Source organism: Dicentrarchus labrax, unplaced genomic scaffold (genome assembly GCF_905237075.1).
Source record: "Dicentrarchus labrax unplaced genomic scaffold, dlabrax2021, whole genome shotgun sequence".
NCBI classification, from domain to species: domain Eukaryota; kingdom Metazoa; phylum Chordata; class Actinopteri; family Moronidae; genus Dicentrarchus; species Dicentrarchus labrax.
The window spans coordinates 27,612,531-27,636,764 of NW_026136714.1; the positions used below are offsets into that span (position 1 = coordinate 27,612,531).

The 24,234-nt window shown below is 40.9% G+C and overlaps 2 protein-coding genes across 2 annotated transcripts in view; both read left to right on the forward strand.

Annotated features, from left to right (window-relative positions):
• LOC127375885 (protein crumbs homolog 1-like) overlaps positions 1-12,406 on the forward strand; it is a 33,879-nt gene extending 21,473 nt beyond the window's left edge. Inside the window, exons 8-13 of the mRNA XM_051422265.1 lie at positions 537-1,078; positions 1,527-1,692; positions 3,998-4,850; positions 6,225-6,341; positions 6,468-6,594; positions 7,546-12,406. Coding sequence (XP_051278225.1) covers positions 537-1,078; positions 1,527-1,692; positions 3,998-4,850; positions 6,225-6,341; positions 6,468-6,594; positions 7,546-7,767 — 2,027 coding nt within the window. The 3' untranslated portion in view covers positions 7,768-12,406. The remainder of the gene's footprint in view (positions 1-536; positions 1,079-1,526; positions 1,693-3,997; positions 4,851-6,224; positions 6,342-6,467; positions 6,595-7,545) is intronic.
• LOC127375919 (uncharacterized) overlaps positions 1-24,234 on the forward strand; it is a 629,637-nt gene that overhangs the window by 149,295 nt on the left and 456,108 nt on the right. The gene's annotated exons all lie outside the window — the stretch shown is intronic.

Genomic DNA, 24,234 nt, shown 5'->3' on the forward strand with positions numbered 1-24,234 from the left:
GATGATCCTCAGGTGTGTCAGCAGGGGTTCCCGCGACCACGCCCACCAGCAGCTTTCAGACATGTGGGGAAAGCAAAACACAGACAAACACCAAACCAAAACACACCAAGCACACAGCAGGCACACCAAAGGGAAGAAAAGAATGCAAAAACTACATTCACACACATACCAAGAAGGAAGCCAGGGTCATGGCCGGTGGGCCGTGACAACGTGACTTGCATCATTACTTATTTTTACCTAAATCATAATATTTCCATAATCTAAACAAGTCATCTTGTTGCCTAAACCTAACCAGATTGCAGCCGTTTCGCAAACGTTAACCACATGTCAAAAAAGTGTCTCATACATGCCAACATGATGCCAAGAGTTGTGACAAAGTGGGGTTGGTATTTGACGACCTGGCATGAGAATGTGTTGTAAATGCATTTCTTTAAACATTTCTGTGAAAAAACCAAAATGATTGCTGATAGGTGTAGCATAAGCCAGTGTGTTGGGGTAAGATACTGACAACTTTTTGCTTCCCACTTCCACCTCAGAGTACCCATCTTGGACCTTTGGTCATGAGAACACCACCAGCTACGCCACCTTCAACATCTCAGAAACCCATGGAGACAACTTCACCATCTCCTTTTCAATGCGCTCACTCAAACACAATGGTCTGCTTCTGCAGCTCCGTCGAGAAGAAAAGAGTTACCTGACAATCTATCTGAAGGAGGGCACTGTTGCTATTTACAGCCCTCACACCACCCTTCTCTCAGAGGCCAAGTTTGTCACTGATGGCAACAATAATTTGGTGACCGTAAAGGTACACTATGGTCACGTGGTCTTCCCCAAAGCAGGGAATCACCGCGCCTTAGGGAACGTAAGTGTAGAGGCAGGGGATGTGGCGTATGTCGGAGGGCTCCCTACAGGCAAGAGCATGAACGCTTGGGGTGGAAACTTCAAGGGCTGCCTGCAGGACATCCGGCTGGACCACAAGCATCTGACCACTGAGGATCATCCAGAGGGGGTTGAGGTTTACCAGGCAAGCGCAGAGGAGAATGTGCTGCCAGGATGCCAAAGTGATGACACATGCAAGGTAAGAGAAAAATTTATAGAATAGACAAAAAATAGACGTAACCAGATGAGACAGCCCATCCAATAATTATGAGAAATTTCAGTTTGTACTGAAGCATCGAACTGATACAATTACCAACATTATGTAATTAAGCAGACTGCATGACACCCAACAGATGAGATATTGACAAAACTTAAATGAAAAACCCCAGATAAACACTATTATGTTTTGCCAGTGTGTGGCTCTAACACTGAAGCCATGCTAATTGTGTTAACGCCTTGTAGAGCTGTCTGATAGCTGGGCTGTGCTGTATTGCCACCACCCTATTAACACTGATCTGGTTGTGAATCCCTCTGATCTGTAAGTTACCGCTCAATCCTCTCTATAGCTTTTACCTTTGCGGTCGCATCAGGTGACAGATTTTACAAGCGATAATCTAATCCACCAATCTGTGTTTGTCTGTGCACAGGATGAGCCCTGTTTCAATGGTGGACAGTGTCAGGTCACCTGGAATGACTTCAAGTGCAACTGCTCCATTACCTACTCAGGGCGGCTGTGCGAGACGCGTTTGTGGTGCGTCGACAACCCTTGTTTTGACGGAGTCCACTGTGTGGACCTGCAGGATGGTTATGAGTGTGAGTAATCCCTTGGCAGCGATTGTGACTCCGTCTATCAAGGCAGGGCAAGTCAAGCCAGGCAAGGTCAAGTTTATTTGTTTAGCTCTTAATTTCTTAATTTGACTTATAGTCCTGAAAGGGCCATGTAACATTAGATGGTAAGGACAACCTGCCAAACTTAGACCCTCACTGACACAAAAAAAACAAATTCATCAGTCTGACTGCAAGAAGAATACTATATATACACAACATACTGAAATACAAGGAAGATATGGTTTATGGTTGATGCTTTTTCCAAGTAGCAGAAATGAAATGGAAGCAACTGAGACACATGGGGAATGTGATACTGACACACACAACACAATACATAAAACACATGCTACCAGTCACTTTGCCTCTTTCATTTGATTTTATGTCCAAAAATCAGTTACCTTGCTTATTCCAGTAGTCCTGATTTGTGTTGGGCTAGTTACTCAAAATTCTTTATATATTATTTATTACTCTTTTTAAAAGTAATATAATTATTTTAATTATTACTCTTTGCCAACAGTCATTAGTTACACTACCAGTTATATTACTTTTCTGATACTCCCCACAAAATTGGTAATTGGGTCCATTCTCCCCATAATTCAGACTAGTTTCCTCCACGATTACAAAAATGAATCTATGGATGTGATTGACTTGTTGGAACAAAAGATATATTATTATTATTTAAGTATATTTAAGAGTTAGTAGTTTAGTTTAATTAGTAGTAATTAGTTACTAATGACTGGGAAAAGTAATATTATTACTGTAATATCATTACTAGTAATGAGTTACTGCCCAACACGGGTCTTGATCATCATGCATTTGCTCATCTTTTGATTTTTAGGTGTGACTGCAGTAGGATTTGAACTCCTGGCAGTGTTAGTAGTAGATTTTATGTGATTTTCATGTGTAACATATGAAAACTACCAAACTCACACAGGAAGACCATTGCTTAGCCCCCAGACAAACAACTAATTTATGTTTTTATGTTTTATTTTACTGAAGTAACGGCACCTTCACAGTGAACTGTCAACATGTCTGGTTTAGGCCCAAAAGCAAAATAATAGAAATAACAAAACACATTTTCATATTACTGAGGTAACTGGGCCTGTAACAACAAACAGAGTATATAGTATAGAGTGTTTCTGAGTTTTTGTCCCTAGTCTTGAAGAGCACAGTTCATGCTAACCATGACTTACCTGTGTATAAAATAGGTGGACTGGCCTTTTAATTGTGATACCATGGTGTAATTACTGTAAACAAAAGGTATGGCCAAGATGACTGGTAGGCATATATCATATCATATATCCCATTCCTTGTGTTGTCAGTGTCAGAAAAATAAGGAAAAAACACAGCTGTGAATGAATGCCACTTGTTCCCGCTGCATTGGGTGTGGCAATCCAGATGTGAGTGTATTGTTAATATTCTGATAACATAGTTTGTCTTTGATTAATGTATTACCAGCTATGACAAATCTTTTTCACACTATTTAGAGAACCTCTGGACTGAGTCTGCAAAATAAACTGCAATAAAATTGGTACTATAACTACTTTATTATGTAATTCAAATATTACTACTGATACCATATGAGAAAAAGTCAATGGGGATTAGCTACAACAATGGACTCAGTTTAAGCAGTTTTAGTTTGATTTGAAGGATTTTATGAAATTTATTAAATTGCACAAAGCAACTAGTGTGAGTCCATTAACAATGATTGAACACAAAAGAACCGTACACCAAGGAGTACTTCAGAACCTTTTTGCCAAGAGAAAGTATTGCTTCCAGGGACAGTTCACTGTTAACATCTAAAACTACTACACCCTTCTCTAACAATAATCATACCAATAAGGGTATGGAATTAAAATGGTTTATTGCATATTATGGATGAAGGTGAGCCAGGATGATATAGTGTAGGGAGATAAGGGATGGAGGGATGGGGGTGAGGGTTGAGGGATGAAGGATGAGGGGAGAAAAGATGGTCGTGGACGGATGGATGGTGGAGTTTGTAGAAGCACCGGTGTCAGCTGGTGGCGGGAGGACAGGAGAGAAGCTGGAGGAAATCCAGACTGAGTGGGGGAGGTGTCTCTTCCTTAGCTTTAATTAGATCAGAGACCAAGTGGTCTCTGGATAAGGTTAAGGTGAGCTGAAGTACTTTTTGTGTGGAAGTGAGATGAATTCAAGGCGTGGTGTTTGTTCCTGAACCTAGTTATAAAACTTAATTTAGTTGTGAATCAGCATTTTAGCACAAAATTCTTTCTTTCAGTAACTTTTCAAAACTGATCTTCTGTTCCCACAGGTTTAACTGAAGCCATTTTTCAGGACAACGCTCTCCAGTATGTTGCCAACAACTCCCTGCCGAGCCCCATAACCAACATCACCATGGACATACGGACACGGGACATGAACGGAATCTTGTTGCGGGCCGCCAGCAGAGCTGAGGTCTTCTGCCTGGGTCTGCTCAACTCCTCCCTGCTGGTCAAACTGGACAGCGGCGTGAGTGCCGAGCTGCTGGCCTTCACTAGCGACAGAGTCATCGCGGATGGAGCGTGGCATCAAATCCAGCTGACCATGGTCGATCCCACGCAGTTGGCATCCCGCTGGCGCCTCACTGTCGATGGGCAAAGAGTCGGTGGCAGCTTCGGCGTTGGTGGCAACCTAAACTTCCTCAATGACACCAAAATCTGGCTGGCTGAGAAATACACTGGATGTTTAGGGGATGTGAGAGTGGGTGGAGTCTACCTGCCGCTCATAAATGTACCGGACGCCCCTCAGATGAGTCGGTTCTCCAGACTTGGCGGGCACGAGCCAATCATAGGATGCCAAGGTGCACCAATTTGCGATTCCCAGCCCTGCCTCAACCAGGGTGTATGCCAGGACCAGTTTAATGAGTTTAACTGCAGCTGCAGTGCAGGATGGGAGGGGGAACTGTGTGAGAAGGAGATAAATGAGTGTTCTTCAGGTCCCTGTGTCTATGGTACATGTAAAGACCTTCTGGCAGACTACAAGTGTGACTGTGAGCCTGGATACACAGGGAAAGACTGTCAGGATGAGGTGGATGACTGTCTGGAGTTCAGCTGTGTGAATGGAGGAACCTGCATGGAAACGGTGGGATGTTTATGTCCTCCTGGATACATCGGCAAGCGCTGCCAGTGAGTACAGACTTTACTGTTTCTCTACAGCACATGTTAGGCTCACATTCTGAAGAATTACCACGACTGACCTGATCAGGCTGCAGTGCTATGATATAGTTGTAAGAAAAGAAACTTTTATTTTATTTGTGTAGATATCAAACTTTGGCACAGTTCCATATCCCTGCACACAGCTGTTGTGTTCACTGTTGCTTGTTTATATATACATGTTTAGTTAAATATGTCCATACATTTTTTGGGGTGGACCTGACTCCCATCCACTGCAGTGATTAAATACCAGGTTTTGCTCAATATGAGATCTTCTACAATTGATTTTATTTCCACTTGGGGGCAGTGGAGCTAGCTAACGGTGTAAAATCAACATCGTATCACCTTATAAAGTTGATCTGGCAAACGTGTCTATTGCCTGTTCACACATTCAGCCTCCATTTCGTGCTGTTTTGATCTCCAACAACTTGTGAGAAAAGACTCTTTAGCTGCTAATTGTTGTTCACCAGCTAGTCACTAACACTGTGTCTGCTGTTTGATAGTGTGCAGTGAGTCTAAGCAAGCGTGAGCCCATCGTGACGTCACCCATTGGTTTGTGAAGTACCGTTTGACAATGACGTACTGTGAGTTGGGCTGCGCTCATTGGCTGCGCAGTTCCAACTCTTCTGTAGCAGGAAACAATGGTGGCTCACCTGGTCACATGTTCTTATATTCCAGATAGACAGTACAATAAAATATGTTAGTGAAAATATTTGAGGAGAGAAAAGTAAAGTAACCTAATCGTAATTCATATTTGATCATTTTTAAGATAACAATTATTTACCCACAGTTAAGGTATCCAGCTTTATGAACTAAATTGTAATTATTGCTAGCTTCGTGCCATTCACATTTGTACTTTACTTTTCTTTACATTACTACTACTGAAATAATACCATAGCAGCACAATTGTATCTTCACACAAAAGTTTCCATTACATTAAAAAGCATATGTTGTGTTGTGTCAAATCTCGCCCACTACAGCTTAAATCATTACCGTATAACTATTAATTGTGCAGATCTTGTCTCACATGAAATGCTTTTGGGTCGTAATTAAAGGTCACCTGATAGTATAAAATAATACATTAGTGAGTAAGATCAAGGTGTTATTTTTCATTACAACAAAAGGTTGCACAGCGAAATGTAGATCCTTCATGCTACACATAGAACATACGTGATAATTTAATTTAGATTACAATAGGATAAAATATAAAATAAATAAGTAAGTAATAAAAAACATATTATTATATATTATTTATGATATATACATGTATACACCCTGAAAATAGTTTTGTAGTGCATCTTTTTGAATTTGCAGGGAATATAATGAGTATGTTTGTGGTTCCAATAGGTGGCGTTTCCCTCCAGTGGCGTGCGATGCAAACGCAGAGTGTCTAAATGGAGGGGTTTGTATAGGAGGAGACTCTGGAGGTAACTGCACCTGCAAGCCAGGATACACTGGAGCTAGGTGAGAGCAGCACACTGCACATTCCTCACGACACACCTGTTGCTCAGGAGGAAGTGTAAAGGCCATGAATGTGTAAGCTGCCGCTGTCTGTCCGCGTTCTGTGAAAACCCTGCTGATGTGTTTCAGGTGTGAGGCAGAGATAGACGAGTGTGAGTCCAGCCCTTGTCTCAACGGTGCCACCTGCCTGGACAGGCTCAACCACTTCCAGTGTGAGTGTGTGCCGGGCTTCAGTGGCACGCTGTGTGAGAGCAACGTAAGTGACAGACTGACACTGACTTTGGGTTAATTCACTTTCACAGCACATGTGCTAAATTAGAACCTACTCTTTAGCTTCCACAGAAGTAATTATGTAGAAATAGGTAACAACACAGACATACATGAAAAAGTATGAGTTACTGTAAAACAGCAAAATAGCATTACTATATGTTCCTCCCATAAAGTAGTGTACTCCTCTCCAAATTTATAACATTTCAGGATATCTAAAATAAATTTAATTTTTCTAAATTTTTCCAACATTTAAATGAAATAATGGTTTTAATTATACCAGATTGTAGGGGGTGCTACAGGCCCCTACGTATCCCTACTTCCAGCACCCTTGATTGGCACCCTCTTAAATATGTATATGTGTAAAAAAACCTGTAAGTTCTTTTGGGTTAACTTGACTAATGCATACTGAACGGGAGTAGAAATTTGTACATTTTCAGTGTTATTTATTTTTCGTTTGACTTTTATTTATTCCAATAAACAGACCCCTTAAGGGGGACACCTGCTTTGTCTTTTTAGCTCTTAAGTTGATCAGGAGGACCAGTCCAATTGACTGTTTGACCTATGACCTTTTTGAGAGGTCCTGCAGAGCATCTGGACTAAAATCCATGTGCAACTGCAGACTTGAATGATCGTTGTAAGAATGCTGTGTTAATGACTTTTATACCTGCAGACATAATGTTTCAATACAAAATGAGTTTGGTTGTTAATAAATAGATTTTTGTCCAGATTCTCTGCAGACAAGGCAACTGGAGGAACACAAGTCAAAAGCCTTTTTCCCAACCTGGCAAATCAAATAGTTGCTTATAATGGATCTATACAACATGAACAAATTGTTGATTAACCATCATTAGTGACAAATAATAAACATGTTCTACTGAGTGGCACATTAAAAAGATGTGGTCATGTACACCTAACATTCCGTCCTGTCCTCTGGCAGAAAGAGCAGCATAGGGAGCGGATCCCCTGGCTGGCAGTAACCATTCCCCTCACCACCCTGTGTGTGTTGCTGGCCATCCTGGTGGTGTTTTTCCTCATCATGACAGCGCGGAAGAAGCGTCAGTCAGAGGGCACGTACAGCCCCAGCTCTCAGGAGGTGGCCGGTGCCAGGCTGGAGATGGGCAGTGTCCTTAAAGTGCCTCCAGAGGAGAGGCTGATCTGAGGCCTGTAGCCCTGCCTCACAGCCTCACATCCAGTGGATGTATTGATATGTGAAGGGCCTGGAGAACATGTGCTCTGCTGTGTGGATGATAAACCAATAACTGATCCTCTATCAAGGGAAACTACTGAAGCCTCAGAGATGGGTACAGACAGACAGGTAGGCTGGGAAACAGACTGAGGCTGTTGGGGAGAGTGAGGTCAAAGGATGCTCTGACCGTGGACGTCCCCTTGAAGAGTCTTGAGGACCGCCTCAAGCTTAAATCTCACAGGACCAAAATCATGTGAGCTACTAAAGAAAAGCCCAAAAATCTATGGATATTAAGAAATGTACTCACACAGGCTGAAAATCACTGAAATTCTCCAACTCTCTCCATGCGGTGGTGTGAGGGCAGGCAGGCCATCATTCATGGTTTAGCAAAGCAAAACATTGAAAACCTTTCTCTGTGGACTGCTGATTCTGTTCTGCATGGCAGGGGAGAGATGAATGCGTGGAGGGAGAAAAAAACATTTTAAACAAATTCTGTCAAATGAATTTGCATGAGTATACATTGCTAAATATTATCAGGGGAGCCATTCCTTCACCAACTCCTTGTAGCGGTGTTACATTACATATACAAGGCATTAATTGTAAGAAACACTAATTTGAATCCTGGCTTTATCTTGTTGGTAATTCTAATCCTGCATGACAACTATTCTGCTATAATGTATCTTCTTCCACAGGAAATTTGTGATCTTAACAGTTTTTCTGTCTAAAAGGAAGCAGCAGTTGCGAAATCAGTTGAAGAAACAATTCAAGCCTTGTCGTCCTCTTCGCTGAATCAGACATTTTGAATTTGTACGATATTACCTGTGAATTCAGGTACTTAAAGCTGCTGTAAGTAATTTTTATAAAAATTACTTTTTGTCATATTTGCTGAAATGTTCACTATATCCTGACAGTAGTATATTAGACAAATAATCTGTGAAAAAATCTGGTTGTGGCTCTGATTGGTTGTTTTCATTCAGGCCCGTTGGATTCTTGCAAATGCTATTAGGAGCACTAGGAGGAGCCAGAGGAACCTGATTTTTTTTACAGATTATCTGTCTCATGTGCTACTGTCAGGATATAGTGAAAGTTTCAGAAAATATTACAAAAAGTAAAATAATTTTTTTTTAATAAAAATTACCTACTGCAGCTTTAATATATATGAAATAATTATTGTCCCATGATTGAAGGCTTCCATCACGTGCCTCCTTTTCCATTCATTCCATTCCTCCTGACTGTCTCTTAGCCAGTTCATGTAATGGAACATGAATCCAGGACCCCCAAATGACGGTGTGAATGGATCACTGCAGCCTCTGCAGGAGTCAAAAACTGTAAAAACTGCTGTATTATATTGTCAATGTGCACTGTATGACTCGACAGGCTAACTGCTCTGCCCATTCTTTGTTGCTTTGTAAGGATGCTGAGTGTTTTATCTATGTCTTTGTGTTGTGTATAATGCAAAAGTCACTGTATTTTATTTTTTTGTAATATTTTTTAAGGGGAACAGTATTTAATTGTAGGTATCTTATTGCTGTGGTCTATGCTGGTCATATCAGTATTTGTGGACGTGTCAGAAAAGTGCCAGTACTTTAGCAGGCTCTATTGGCAGAAATGGAATATAACATTCATAGGTATGTTTCCATTAGTGTATTATAAAAAATAAGAATCGTGGTGTTTTTGTAATGAAAAGAATTAGAGGGAGCGGGTCCTCTTCTACAGAGTTTGCCATATTGAACTACCATGTTTTTACTGCAGCTAATACAGTACAGTAGTAGTTAGTTGGTAATAGTAGTAGTTTTTTTGCAAGTTTTGCGCCTGACATAGTTTCTCACGCTTGGAAGGCGAGCTGTATTCAATTGGTATTCTTCACCGCTAGCTACCACTAAATCCTACACACCGGTCCTTCAAAGAATGTCTACTTGAATCATAGCTAGTTTCAAGAATTTAGGGGAATCTTGCGGTGTAGTTTTGTAATTGCAAGTCTGTTGCTTCACCCTCGCCTTCCAGGTGTGAAAGAGACACGTGTGAAAACATACCTATGAATATTATATTCCCTTTCTGCCAATACCTCCTTCTAAATGTTACACACTGGACCTGTAAAGAATGTCTATTTTAATTGTAGCTAATTTAAAGAAATAATTCAACACTATTCGAAATCCTCTCATTCACTTCCTTTCCAAGAGTGAGTTGAGGAGATAAGCAGTCAAAGTATGGAGCCAGAGTCAGAAAAAAAGTTTTTACATTTCTACTTCTGTACGGATTAAACTAACAAGATAAGATGTGTTAATTGCCAAACTTTGCAGGTTGAGTGAGTACTCAGCTGAAACAATACCCGAGTACTGAGTTTCATCAGGGTAAAATGATACAATATCAGTACTTGTACTGTAAGTATGGCAAAGTTTTAAAATATAGCAACTTCCGATCAACCCATATCAATTTCAGGCTTAAATCAACATCTTTCAGTTAGTACCACCCACTTCTGGTTTAAGCCCCACCTTTGTCTGGGTTAAGCCACACCCATTCCAAGTACAGCTATAGATAATTTAGTTGGTAAATTTTGTTTGCTGATCCCTATTAACTACATCCTGAATCCAGCTACCAATTTATATCCTGACATGAGACTGATCTCAAAATGTTGAACTATTTGTTAAAGTTATAAGTCAAATCAAAATCAACATTTTACACACTAGAATCTTATGGAGATGCTCCAGACAAACCTCCATTCTGGCTTTGGGATAAGGTTTCACAAATACTGATCAGACTGCCCTAGACCCTAAAGTAACGTAATGAATTCTTTAATCGAGTTAAGAACTCTCTAAACTGTAATGCCACTGCACTCCCATTTTCACTCCCAGGAATCCCACCGCTCATTTGCCTTTCACTCTGTACTCACCAGTGCTGCTAACCTCATTTCACCACTGAACCAGGATGCTTTTACACATACCTAAAGGTGCTAATGTGATATGAATTCAGACTAACGCACTGTACACGTTGTTTCATGTGAATGGACACAGAACAGCTTGTGAAAGGGAAGTGATGGGCAAGTCACAACTGAATATGAATTATAAAGACACTGGTCATTACTGTTGAATGTAGTATTAAATGTCATTTTAAAGGAGTAATAAGTAGGATTATGATCATGTTTTAAGTAGGGTTGGCACCAATTTCTAGATTTACTTTGGCTTTATTTAATCTGACCTAGTACAGCTGCCTAATATTGCTCACATGTGGCATAGATTGCATAAAAGTATGTGGACATCCTGTTCACATACTTATGTAGGGCTGTTTTTCATTGTTGGGTATTGGCTTCCCAGTTCCAAAGAAGGCCAATCTTAATACTACAGCATATGATGCCATTTTAGACAATAGTGTACTTCCAACTTTGGGTTTGTCCCTTTTCTGTTTCAAAATGAAAATGTCCCTGTGCACAAAGCCAGCTCTATAAAGAAATTGTTTCCCCAGTTTGGTGTGGAAGAACTTGACTGGCCTGACCTCAACCCCATCCAACACCTTTGGGATGAACTGGAGCACCAACTTTGAGCCAGACCTTATCCCCAACATCAGTGTATGTATGACCTGGTAGCAAATCTCTGCTGCCAGGTTCCGACATCTGGAGGAAAGCCTGAAACTAGAAGAGTGGAGGCTATTATAGAAGTACATTAATGCTCCTCTGTTTGGGGTCAGGCCCCCTTAAGAACTTAAGGGACCTGGGCTCAACACTAGATGTCTTCTGGAATTCACCATTTTACCATAGAAAACCTATACTTAAACCTTAGTTTTTGACCCGGTCCAATGAGGACTGATTTAAAAAAAAAAAATTCTTCTGCTGTGGTTATGACGTACCTCATAATTAGAGCTGAGAGTGCCCTCAGATTCATTGAGATCCACTTAGACGCACTGACCCAGTCAAATGAGACCCATCCTAGCTTGTCCCCGAGTTGGGTCTTGGTTCCTCAGTGGCCCTGTGATGACATCTTGGTCATATACAGTGGTTTACAGGTGATACATTCAGTGCACTCAAACCGGACCTCACAGCGTACCATTGCTTCTCTCTGTGTGTGAGGATGCAGAGTTGTTGTCAATCCTACTGGCTACTATAAAGGTCAGAAACTAATTAATGCTCTTTTAAAACGACTGCAGGGAATGTATGTGCATGATGAGATCATATGTGCCTTCATGTTCTCCTGCATCCATGAAACGCACGAATCCTGTGCTCTGTTTTTACTTGTTCAGAAACCTCACTGTGAGAAGTGCACAGGGACGCAGCTCTGCTCAAATATTCAGATGTTGTGTTGAGCTTTGTGGTATTGTACAGACATACAGTGGTTTACAGTGATGAGACTTAACAACAGAACACACACAGGACAGATAAGTACCCCAGCTATGTACAGAATGGTAGTGATTTTACACTGGAGTTGTTTTTACTAAAGCTGTACCATGTACAGCACACTCTAGATCTGTAGAGGAGGAGTTCTATTCCAAAATATATTTTCACTTAAGGAAATAATAACAAGTACTCGTATATCAGAATGTCTTATAGTTATCTGTTTCTGGGCTGCCTGCTGATTTCTAAAAATGAATACCTCATTTTGGAATAAAACACTTGTCTATATGAGGAGGCTTTTATGATTTGTCTGTAAAGTAAGATGTATACTTTCAATCCAAGTGGATAGTCACCCTGTAATTTTGTGTATATAGTGGTAAATGGCGCTTCAATTGGAATCAAAGATGGCAAGTATAAAATATGTCTTAAACAGTGTTCAAGGGAAAATAAATGCACTAAGTGCAATGTCCAAATTGCAGAAGCGAACATTTTTTGATACTGATACAGGTCAAATGTGTGACAAAACAACATTATTAACTACCCCAAGATAACAAGTATTTACTGCAGACTGAAAAAAAACATATGTAACACAATATTATGGCTTCATTTTATATTGAAGGGTGTTATTTCATATCTAATTTGCAAATAAGAACCCTGTGTCTGACAATGATTATATCTTTTAAGTCTTGAGGGGGTTTCACTGGGTCTTTAGAAAATGGGGAATATTTTAATTTCACTATTATTTCATTGGCTAGACGTTAGCCCAATGAAAATATATAAGAATGACTATTCTGTTCAAAGGTTTCACACTCTTCACTGCCTAATCAATCTAGGGGATCCTTGATACCTAAAAGATTGAGAAGCAAATCTATGCAACAGTCGCTGAAGACAAGAAAACCTTCATCCATTAATGACAGAGAGAAAATGAGATTGTATAACACTGTTTGGGGTCTTGCAGAATATTTTTGTTCAAACTGAAATATATTGCTTCGCCAATAGAAATAAATGATCAGTAACACAAACAAACAAACAAAGAGCTGATATCTGCCTTCAAAGAAAAAAAGAGAAGATTAGTTGAACTGTTGAACCCCCTCCACGTCCCCGCTCCATTTATAAGAAACATCTTCTTTTCCCACTTTGCACTGCTCACCCTCGCCACCCCTGCCTCATCCCTCCCTCCCCCTTCTCTTTGAAGCTATGATGGTGCATTCCTTTGTGTGTCTGAGCGACTCCCATCCAGGCTGGCTGCTGGCTTGGTCAGTGCTTCTCCTCCCTAATAATGGCAAGTGAAGCAGCACAAACATCCGCCTCCTCTGCCTCCCTGACCCCACAGTGTGGGGGTGGAGGAGCTAGGAATGCTGGCATGAAACCCTGAGATCATCCTGCTACAGTTGTTGCTACACAATGTTATAAAGAGTTTGGTCTAGACCTGCTCTATTTGAAAAGTGTCCTGAGATAACTTCTGTTATGAATTGGCGCTATGCAAATAAAATTGAATTGAATTGAATTGAATACTCCAAAGCAAGTTAGAGAAGGCTGCGGAATTGTTTTCTAAAACTATAGAAGCACATACAGCTGTCAGCAGTCAGACTCAGCAGCCAGATGGAGTTAATTAGTTAGTGATCTGTGATCAGTATATCAGATATGTTATCGGGATAATGAGGGCCTTTGCATCGACACCTGGTATTAATAAGTGTACTACACTGGGTGCCAAAAGCTTCATGGGGGGTCGCAAGGCCTTCTTGACATTGAGGCATATAAGAATATACACATTAGGCTTGTATCTCAGCGTTTGGTTCACTTGAAGAAGATAAATGTAAGGTGCACTATTCAACCATAACATTATGACCACCTGCCTAATATTGTGTAGGTCCCCCTTTGCTGCCAAAACAGCCCTGACTCGTTGAGGCATGGACTCCACTAGATCTCTGAAGGTGTGCTGTGGTATCTGGCACCAACACGTTAGCAGCAGATCCTTTAAGTCCTGTAAGTTGTGAGGTGGGGCCTCCATGGATTGGACTTCTTTGTCCAGCACATCCCACAGATGCTCCATTGGATTGAGATCTGGGGAATTTGGAGGCCAAGTCAATACCTTGAACTTGTGTTCCTCAAACCATTCCTGAACCATTTCTGCTTTGTGGCACGTCACATTTTCCTAGTGGAAGAGGCCACTGTCACTAGGGAATACTGTTCAATGAAAGAGTGTACATGGTCTGCAACAATGCTTAGGTAGCTACAACGCAAAGTATCATCCACATGAATGGCAGGACACAAGGTTTCCCAGCAGAACATCGCCCAAAGCATCACACTGGCTCCGCTGGCTTGCCTTCTTCCCCTAGTGCATCCTGGTGCCATGTGTTCCCCAGGTATATGACGCATATGCACCCGGCCATCCACAAGATGTCAACGACAACAGTTCAGTCAGCACCACTTTTGTCAAAATATCTTATATTCCAAGCAGAATTTTACATTTGGCGGTATGGCTCTGTTCTGGGACCTCCTTGTCCTTCCGCGTGCCTACGTGGAAAACCTTAAGGCAGGGAGAGCACACCTCCCTGCCCTTCCATGTGCATACATGGAAAAGTTTAAGACAAGGAGAGCGGCAGCAGAGACCCCCCAGGGTACAGAACAGAGCAAGCATCAATGGCAATCAGAAAATGACATTGATTAATTAGACACAACATAAAAAGGAGGAGCTGGGGTGGAGGTGGGTGCAAAAAGGCTTGTAGAGGAGCAGCAGAGATAGGCAGGCAGGCTAAAGCAGCTTAAATAAGGCGCCACGTAGATGTTTGCCAATTGGATGCTTGAGGAAATCAGGTGAGCTGTCAGCTGACTGTGTATGGGATCCAATGGGAAGCTTAGAGGAATCAGCTGATGTATGTTTATGACTAGCTATGATTGTATGATATAGCTGTAACTGAAAGCTAAGCCTGACTTCGTGCCCTGCCTGAACTAACGCTATGCTCAATGATTCATCCAACCCTGCTACCTTCTTCCATTGCTCTGTGGGCCAGTTCTGATGCTCACGTGCCCATTGTAGGCACTTTCTGCAATAGGCAGGATTCAGCATGGGCACCCTGACTGGTCTGCAGCTACACAGCCCCATACCAACAAACTATGATGCACTGTGTGTTCTGACCCCTTTCTATCAGAACCAGCATGAACTGTTTCAGCAGTTTGAGCTACAGTAGCTGGTCTGTTGGATCGGACCACACGGGCCGTACTTCACTCCCCACGTGCATCAATGAGCCTTGGACCCCCATGACCCTGTCTCTGGTTCTTTTCCTTCCTTGGAGCACTTTTGATAGGTACTGACCACTGCAGACTGGGAACACCCCACAAGAGCTGCAGTTTTGGAGATGCTCTGACCCAGTCGTCCAGCCCAGTAGCGTAACATGTTTTTAATTGGTCCCGGTGCACTCACCGTCCCAAAAAGCATGCTCGTCGACACACGGGGGACACACAACGACCCAGGCACTTGCAAACATGCAGTCTTTAGTCAGCACCACGGACAGCAGACAAAGCACCAAACTTATCAATGCAAATCTGACAGCTCAAACCGTCACAGCAGGCTGTCTCCAACTGTCAAACAACTGAAATAACATTGCTCATGGTACAGTAACAAATCAACACAAAGTAGCTTACAGAGTATGCCAATAACCACAGAACAAACAGCGATCAAGAAAACAACAGAGCAACTCATTGTAGGCCTACACAGTATGAATGAATGGTTTCCTTCTGTCCAAGGTTTCTGCCTCTTAAAAGGAAGTTTTTCCTTGCCGCCATCGCCAAGTGCTTGCTCATGGTGGGAATTGTTGGGTCTCTGTAAATCATTTTATAAGGAATACGGTCTAGACCTTCTGTATTTGAAAAGTGTCCTGAGATAACTTCTGTTATGAACTGGCGCTATACAAATAAAATTGAATTGAATTGAAGTGTGCATTTACTAACATTTGATTTAGAAAAAAAGTAACAGGTGATTTAAATCCCTGATCGCACTCCATAACAAAGACACACCTTACTCACCTATTTCAAGTTCACCCTTCAGGCCTTTTGCTCACACATCAAAATCAGCATACCCAAATTAACACTGTCAGATTTAATTATAACACTTTTAAAGTGTCTATATGGGTCCACGCCACGAGTGTTAATTTAACTCTTTTTGGAGTGTTGGTACTTTAACACTGCTTTGGTGTCATTTTTGACTCATTTTGGAGTTAATATTTAACACTTCTTAACACCAACCAGTGTTAGTTTTTCTCAACACTGTTATGTAGTGTTAGACATTAACTCTCTCAGAGGATCATTTGTTGACTATACTATGAAGTGTTTGCCCCATAACACTTGAAAGGTGTAAATACAGCTCCTCGTGGAAATTATATTTACATTAAAGTTTGCTGAAATAAAGGTGGACATATCTTGTGTTTTACAAATAAACATTTATTTAAATATTTGCACCACAAAAAACTGAAATTACATTATAAATGTAACAATATGGAACAATATATGTCCTTTCACTCTCATTAGAGTATTGCTTCTGAAATGGTCTAAAGCAATGGTTCTCAGACTTTTTCGGTCATTCCCCACTTTGGACAAGGGGGAACTTTCAAGCCCCACCTGCCCCCATCGCCCCAACACAATGCTAATAAAACACCCAACAAGCTTAAAATGTTCCAATTTATTGAAGTAACAAGTAGTATCAGTATAGTAACAAGTTGTATCTAAATACAAACTAACTATCTACATCAAATAACAGCAAGTTCAAAAATAAAGAAAATAAAAGTGCATCTGTGTCATAACTTACATGATACAGTAATGATTACTTTGTTTGTGGGTGTTTTGTTTTGAATGTATGATCTTTGTTGTTATTAAAGAAAGGCATTGATAAAGCAGACATCCCAACCTGCAATAAGTCATTTCAGGGAGGTTCGTTCCGGGGATGTGGGGGTGGGGAGGGGAATTCCTGTTACACTTGGTATCGCCCCCGGGGGTGATCGGTCTAATAAGCGGCAACACACAGCTAGGGCTGGGCGATAAATCGAATTTGTAGTTAAACACGATTTATTTTTAGTTAAAATCGGTTTTCTCTTGAACTTCCACAACACTGTCGCTCCCTTTGGGCTCCCGTAGGTCAGAGTGCGCTGACCCCTCCGCCCGCCTCTCCACAGATGCTCACAACATGGCAGCAAGCCAGGATGAGCTCGTCCCCAAAAAAGGCACAGTGTCATCGGTTGTTTGGAACTGGTTTGATTTGTGGTGTCCGACAGCGAACAAACCACGACCCACTGCAAAGTTTGTTTGAAAGCTGTTGCAACCAAAGGTAGCAGTACGACCAATTTATTCCAGCACCTCAATCAGAGGCATGCAGCCTCTGGGAGAAATGTTGCTCTCTGCGAGATATACAGGACCACAGCCCACAAACACCCGCTAAAACAGTCTACAAAAAAATCAATTAAAATCGTAAATCGGGTTTGGTGTGAAAAAATCGGAGATTTTATTTTTAAGCCATATCGTCCAGCCCTACACACAGCTATAAGGACGGTTTGCTCTCACACGCGCTGCATTTATAGTCACACACACACACACACACACACACACACACACGCGCAGTCACTCTCTAGTCTAGTGCGCGGTCTTGCTCTAGATTCCGGGAGATTGGATCTCATTGGCGGGCGTCAAGGAGCCGCTATCAATATGCGGGAGACTCGGGGACAGTTGGGATGTCTGGATAAAGATATAAAGGCATAAAAAGGAAAATTTCCTCCCGTTTGGCACGCCCCACCTGTCACGTCTCTATTCCCCACCAGTGGGACATGCCCCACACTTTGAGAACCACAGGTCTAAAGTAAGTTAACTGGTCAACAAAAATGAAAGCATGTTCATTACTTTGTTCCTGTATACAGTATGCATGAAAGTAAGTGAAATAAAGTGCATCAACAGTAGAGGCTATTATTAAAGCACGCTGTTCATGTAATATTATATTACAGATTTTGTTGAATACAGGTAGGTCATTGGATGTTCCAGTGCATACAAACAAATCAATCTGGTACTCTGTGCCATAATTTCTGACCCAACTTGCAGTTGAAACATCTGAACATGGATCCAAATGTAAAGTTTGACCGAGTAATTCTTCACCTTCCAAGCTATCAATGCTTTTCATTTTCAAAGGACCAATCTGAAACCGCTTAAAATAATAATTTTCGTAGTAAAATGCCAGTTGACGCTGGTCTTGCTTTACAAGAGATTTTGTAAGATTTTAAAAAATTTTAACAGACTTTTTAAAAACATTTTGTTTTGTTTCAAATCGCATACACCACATATGTATAAGAGGGCCAATTTTTTTGATACACTGTGGATAATGAATCATTAAGTGGTGTTTGGGAATCAATTTTTTATCAGGGAACAATGTTTTGAACATGTTATGGTGGTCACAAATCAAATGTTTTAGGTAACATATCATGCCATCAGTAAGGACAGGGGAAAATACTATATTGACAATTTGTATCAGGAGGAGAACTAAGTTCCAGTGATTGTTGTTTCTTTCGACCACATCACCAAAGATAAGTGGGGTATTTTGGAGAATACACCATGACTGAATGGCGTTTAAACCTAAGTGCTTGCTGTTATCATCCATTTTTAAGCCACTTGGTTTGTTTTTACGTTCCAGATGACCATAATTAAAACTATATATCCTGTCTGACAATGTGTTCAAAGATATGTATCCATTTTTGATCAGGTGCTGAAAAAATAGCTTTAACTCATACTGCACAATACCCTCTAACAAATCATGCATGATATCCACAGCAAAATTGTCAGTGCTGTGAAGATATTGTAATGTATTGAATACACAAGGTTTTTTAACACCATAAACAGCAGGTAGAGAAGGATCTTCACTTAGTGTATTGCAGTGTTCAATATGAAGCTCTTTGGAGCGTAGAATTAGTCCCGGGTTATCCTCAGTAAATACAGACTGAATTTCTTCCTTATTTGTCAGACAGAACCTACAACATTGTGCTGCACTGAAAGATTCAACAAAACCAAGCAAGCCATTTAAAGGGACACTTCACCCATTTGCATTAAGCTTTGTATCATTAGAACCCCAGTCATATTTTTGAATGGTCGTGCATCATTCCCTCACTTTCCCTGAGAGGGGAGAAATAAGGATTTTAGTGTTGCACTTCCTGCTTCCAATGATGTAAAAATTGTCATTTTGCGTCACTGGAAGCAGGAAGTCTCATATCTCTGTAGAGGGGGTGAGACTACAAACACTACTTCCTCATTTTTTTTTTCACTCACGCTACAGACCTATTACAGATCAGTGGGTGGGACTTCACCTGCAGAAACTAAAAAATATAACTGCCATCTAATTTGGAAGCTAAGCGGAGGCGCCCGGACTGGCTCGAGCTGGGGCGGACTGCTGGTGTCTGTGCTCTCGCTGTGCGCCTACGGACACACGGACGTCTGACTGTAAAGTGAGTGTTTCTATTTTCTGTCTTATAACAACGTGGCATGTATGTACACAATTTGTTCAAGCATTATCACAAAGTTATTCCCGGTTAATACGTAACGTCAGCCAACTGAACTAACGTTAGCTTCTTTACTGCACAAACAGCTTGCAGTTGCATTGCTAACTACTGTGGCACGCTAAACACAAAGACCATGCATCCCTAACTGTGTGCTCAATGTCTTGTAGACAATATCGCCTAACAGCCTTTCTGGAATGGATCCTGCAAGGCGAGAGATCGGGTTGAGGCCATCGTGTCGTTTTACCCGCTTATGTGGTGCAGGCTATCCGACAGAAATATCCAGCTCCAGATGGCCTCTGCGGCACCAAGGAGTTGAGGACGCTCAGGAGGAACTATAACTGTCAATGTTAACATATTTATTTTTGTTGTTGTTGATATATTTCTGTAAATAAATGGTTTACATTCACGTTGTTGTAGTCCTTGATAGTGTTAGTGGGAGCGGCTTGCGGAGCTTTGCATTGTGGGAGTTGTTGTCTTTATTACAAATGCGCCCTGAAGTCACTTTCTGTCTTTTCTCGGTCAAATAGGCACCAAATTCAAAATATATGTTACATTTCGACTACATATATAACCCACTTTCAATAAATATTAATGTTTCCATGGGTGAAATGCTCCTTTAAAGCAAGATTATCTCCTGTGACTTGAATTATAGAGCCAAACAATGGTTCATCAATAAATGGAAGTTGGATTCCTTTTCTTTCTAAAATTTTCAAATCGTCAATTAGAGGCTTTAGTATTTCTTCGAAACCATACGTTTTTAAATCTTGTGTATAGAACAGAGTTGCCAGATGCACATTCATGAGTACAGAGTTCACCGTAGGTGGGAGATTTTTTTGTGTAAAATAAACACAACCCACTTTGTGGTTCCCCTTCTTAGAACCTAAAGGGTTAGCCGTTTCAAAATCATCATAATAAAGCAAAATCTGTAGAGCAGCCTCTGTTTTGAGAAAAGAGAATGGTTTTGATAATATAACCCATCATTAATATCTTTGTATACCCCATTTTTGCAGTGTTTCTCTTGTAAGAAGCACTCTCTGATCTCACTGTTTTTGAAAATGGATTTCAATGTACCTAAAATGGGGACAAACATGTACTTGTCTGTGACAGGAATTTGACTATATGCACTTGTAGTTCTATCTCTACGTGTATCCATTCTCACACCAAGGACAAACTCTTTAGGCTCAACTATTTCCCATTTTTCCCAAAAAGTAGGAAGAGAATGAGGAAAGGAGGAGGAAATAAATAGCATGTACATTCAAAGTTTTTCCAAAACATTCTGTTAATTCCAAACCATTACCATGCCTGGAAAACAATTTTTCTAATTTCAAACTCTTATGGGAATTTCTTGACTGTGGGAACCCTGGTGGTAGGACAAAAAGCCAATGGTCCTTACCTTAAGAAATCTAAGAAGATGGTTGGCTGCCTGTGCTGAGCTTATCTTGGGTGTTTTCTTCTGGCCTCTTGATGTAGGGGGCAGGAGATGCAACAGCAACAGGATAGCAGACATATCACTATCCCAGCCTACGAGACAAATATTTGACAAAGAACATCAACAAAAGCATTAGAAAAAACTATTCCTCATTGCTACTGCAGCTGCCATTTAGCTAAAACAGCCCTGTGATTACTACTCCCTTCAAGAAAGCAAAAATGATGTTTTTGTTGATTAACAAAATTCTACTTAGTATTTAAAATGACTAAAGAGCTTAATTAATTTATTTAATTTATCTAGTTTTGGTCTACTGTTGCCTGTTGGACTTGACAATGACAATGGATTGTATTTTGGATACAGACAAACTCATCATTCTCGTCATTCTCCGCCTCAAGGTCAAAAGCTGCACGCAGCTCCTCAACATGAGGACTTGAGGGAAGACTCTGGCATTCTGCAATGATTTTCTGCTTGAATGAAGGCCATTTTCCCAGAAATTTTGCAGATACATGGTTCCCAAACATCATGGAAAAATCCTGTTCAATCTTTAAACAGAGGCACAAAACCATATAAAGGTTATTTGAGTACATTTTTAATTTTGAAGGAATCCGTTTTCAAATAGTTTCTAATACTAGTAATAATCTCTACATATCCTTACCAGTCCAGGTACGTCAAGGAAGCGAGGGAAGACATCAACAACACTGAAGCTGTTGCATCCTGGTCACGAACTAGCTTCTGTCTGTATACGAAGGTGGCTGTCATCTTCTCTTCAACCAGGGCTGTATCTGTTGAGTGTCTCATTATTGAGAGAGCCCCCTTGTATTCCTCACCAGAGAGCTGTTCACCAATTACCAGAGATACTCCCTGGATTGTTGGGCTGTCCTGGAAATTAGACCTTGAATGCCCACGGACGCCATCATAAGTGTTGTGTTGCACTGTCTTGAGTCTCCAGGCAAGATAGCCAGAATTGGCCTCAGGATCCAAGAAGTGTTCCTGGTAACGCATGCACACACATTATTAACATAAAGTAGGGAAGCACAATACTTCAACTTAGGTTATGGACATAGCATCACCATTGCATCGAGAACTTAGTTGAGTATTGGGACATAATTGAAGCATCATTTTATCAGCTTCTCACATCGACAAAACATTCTATTTAAACACTATTATTAGCTGATATTAAGGTTGTGCTAATAATATTGTGCATTCCTAATATAAAGCAGAAATATAGTCTAATACAAACACTACAACATATTTTCGGACTACAAAGACACATTAAAACTTACATATCCATGTTTTGAGTAAGGATCTTGGAGATATGGAAAAAGGGTCACAATTCCCAATGCAAAGCTGGACCACACACTTCTTGGTGGAATCCTCCTTTTGAAACAACATATTTATTACATTTGTGCCCAGTTGGATTTTCTTTTGTCATTTCATTAAATGATTTCTTACCCATATGATTCTATCATTTCTGCGACAAGAATGTTGCCCATTTGTTTGCGTGTTGCATCTGACAGCGTTTTAGTTTTGTCATACTCTCTGAAGATTTCTTCACCCTTTGGATTTGTGCTCAGAACACTTTGAACCTTCTGCAAAGACAACATTTATTTTTTAAAACTATCAGCTTCATGCTTTAAAATTAATGTTGTATTGACAGCCATTTTTGTTAAATTTATTTTAGTTTGACTCATTCCATCAAACTGGTATGAGTTCCATTATAATAGTTCAAGTGCTGCTTATCTAATACAAGATGGTTTCAAGGTTTACCTGTTTTGCTTCATTGCGATCCAGCTCTGTCATGGCCCTCTTCCTGTTCTTAGTGGTTGAGAGGATAATAGTAGACTCTGATGAACAGGAAGAAGATGGTGATGCTGTTGAAAAGTCTTGCAGTGAAGCTGGCGATACTGGGGGGACAGGAATTGATGCTGGAGATGCCGATGGGTCTGGCTGTACAGATGATTCTGACTCGGATTCAACCAAAAGAACAGCAATATCTAAAATTGGGCCACAGAGGAATAAATTAAAAAAATATATATATTATTGATTAGTGGAAAAATATGCTGGGCTACTTGTGGTTCCTATAGTCTCTAAAAGTAGAACAGGAGCCAGACCCTTCAGTTACCAAGCTCCTCTCCTGTGGAACCAGCTTCCAGTTGTGGTTCGGGAGGCAGACACCCTCACCACATTCAAGAGTAGGCTTAAGACATTCCTCTTTGATAAAGCTTATAGTTAGGGCTGGATCAGGTGAGTCCTGAACCATCCCTTAGTTATGCTGCTATAGGCCTAGACTATCGGGGGATTTCCCATGGTGCACTGAGCTCCTCTCCCTCTCTCTCTCTTTCTGCACTCATTCATGTCCCATTAATGCATGTTACTAACTTCACTTCTTCCCCGGAGTTCTTGTGCTTTCTCGTCTCGCAGGTTCTCATGGATCCTGGTGGAGCCTCCTGCCATGGTCCTGCTTGACTGCCATTGCCAATACTGTTGTTGCTGTGCACCTGTCTGTCTGTCTGTCTGTCTGTCTGTCTCTCTCTCTCTCTCTCTCACCCAACTGGTCGAGACAGACGACCAACCACCTAGAGCCGGAGGATCTGTCCTAGGTTTCTGCTTTAACAGGCAGTTTTTTTTTCCCTTTTGCCAAGTGCTTGCTCATGGTGGTACTGTTGGGTCTCTGTAAATAATGTTGAAGAGTTGTCACTTCTATTTGAAAAGTGTCCTGAGATAACTTCTGTTATGAATTGGCGCTATACAAATAAAATTGAATTTAATTGAATTGAATAACCTTACCTGTTACTGGGTGCTTGCGGTATCCAACTTTGAAGTTTCGCACCCCTGATTTGATAAGCTCATCAAATATGTCTGCATCAACCTCAGTATCTGATGTGTCAGTCAAGCTAAGGACAGTCACAAGTTGAACCTGCAGACTAAATTTTTCGGTTACTGGGAGAAATAAAGAAATTAGATTAAGCTATATAATCAACCATGTCATTTTGTCAACCCCCCCCAAATCTGGTGCAGCATAACACCTGAAAAACACAAGAGACATAGTGTACATACAGCAAAAATGAATATAATAATAATATAATATGTGGAGACAAACCCTCTTGAAGAAACTGGCTGAAATCAAAGTTTTCATCTGTTTGTGGAACTTTGATATACTTTGT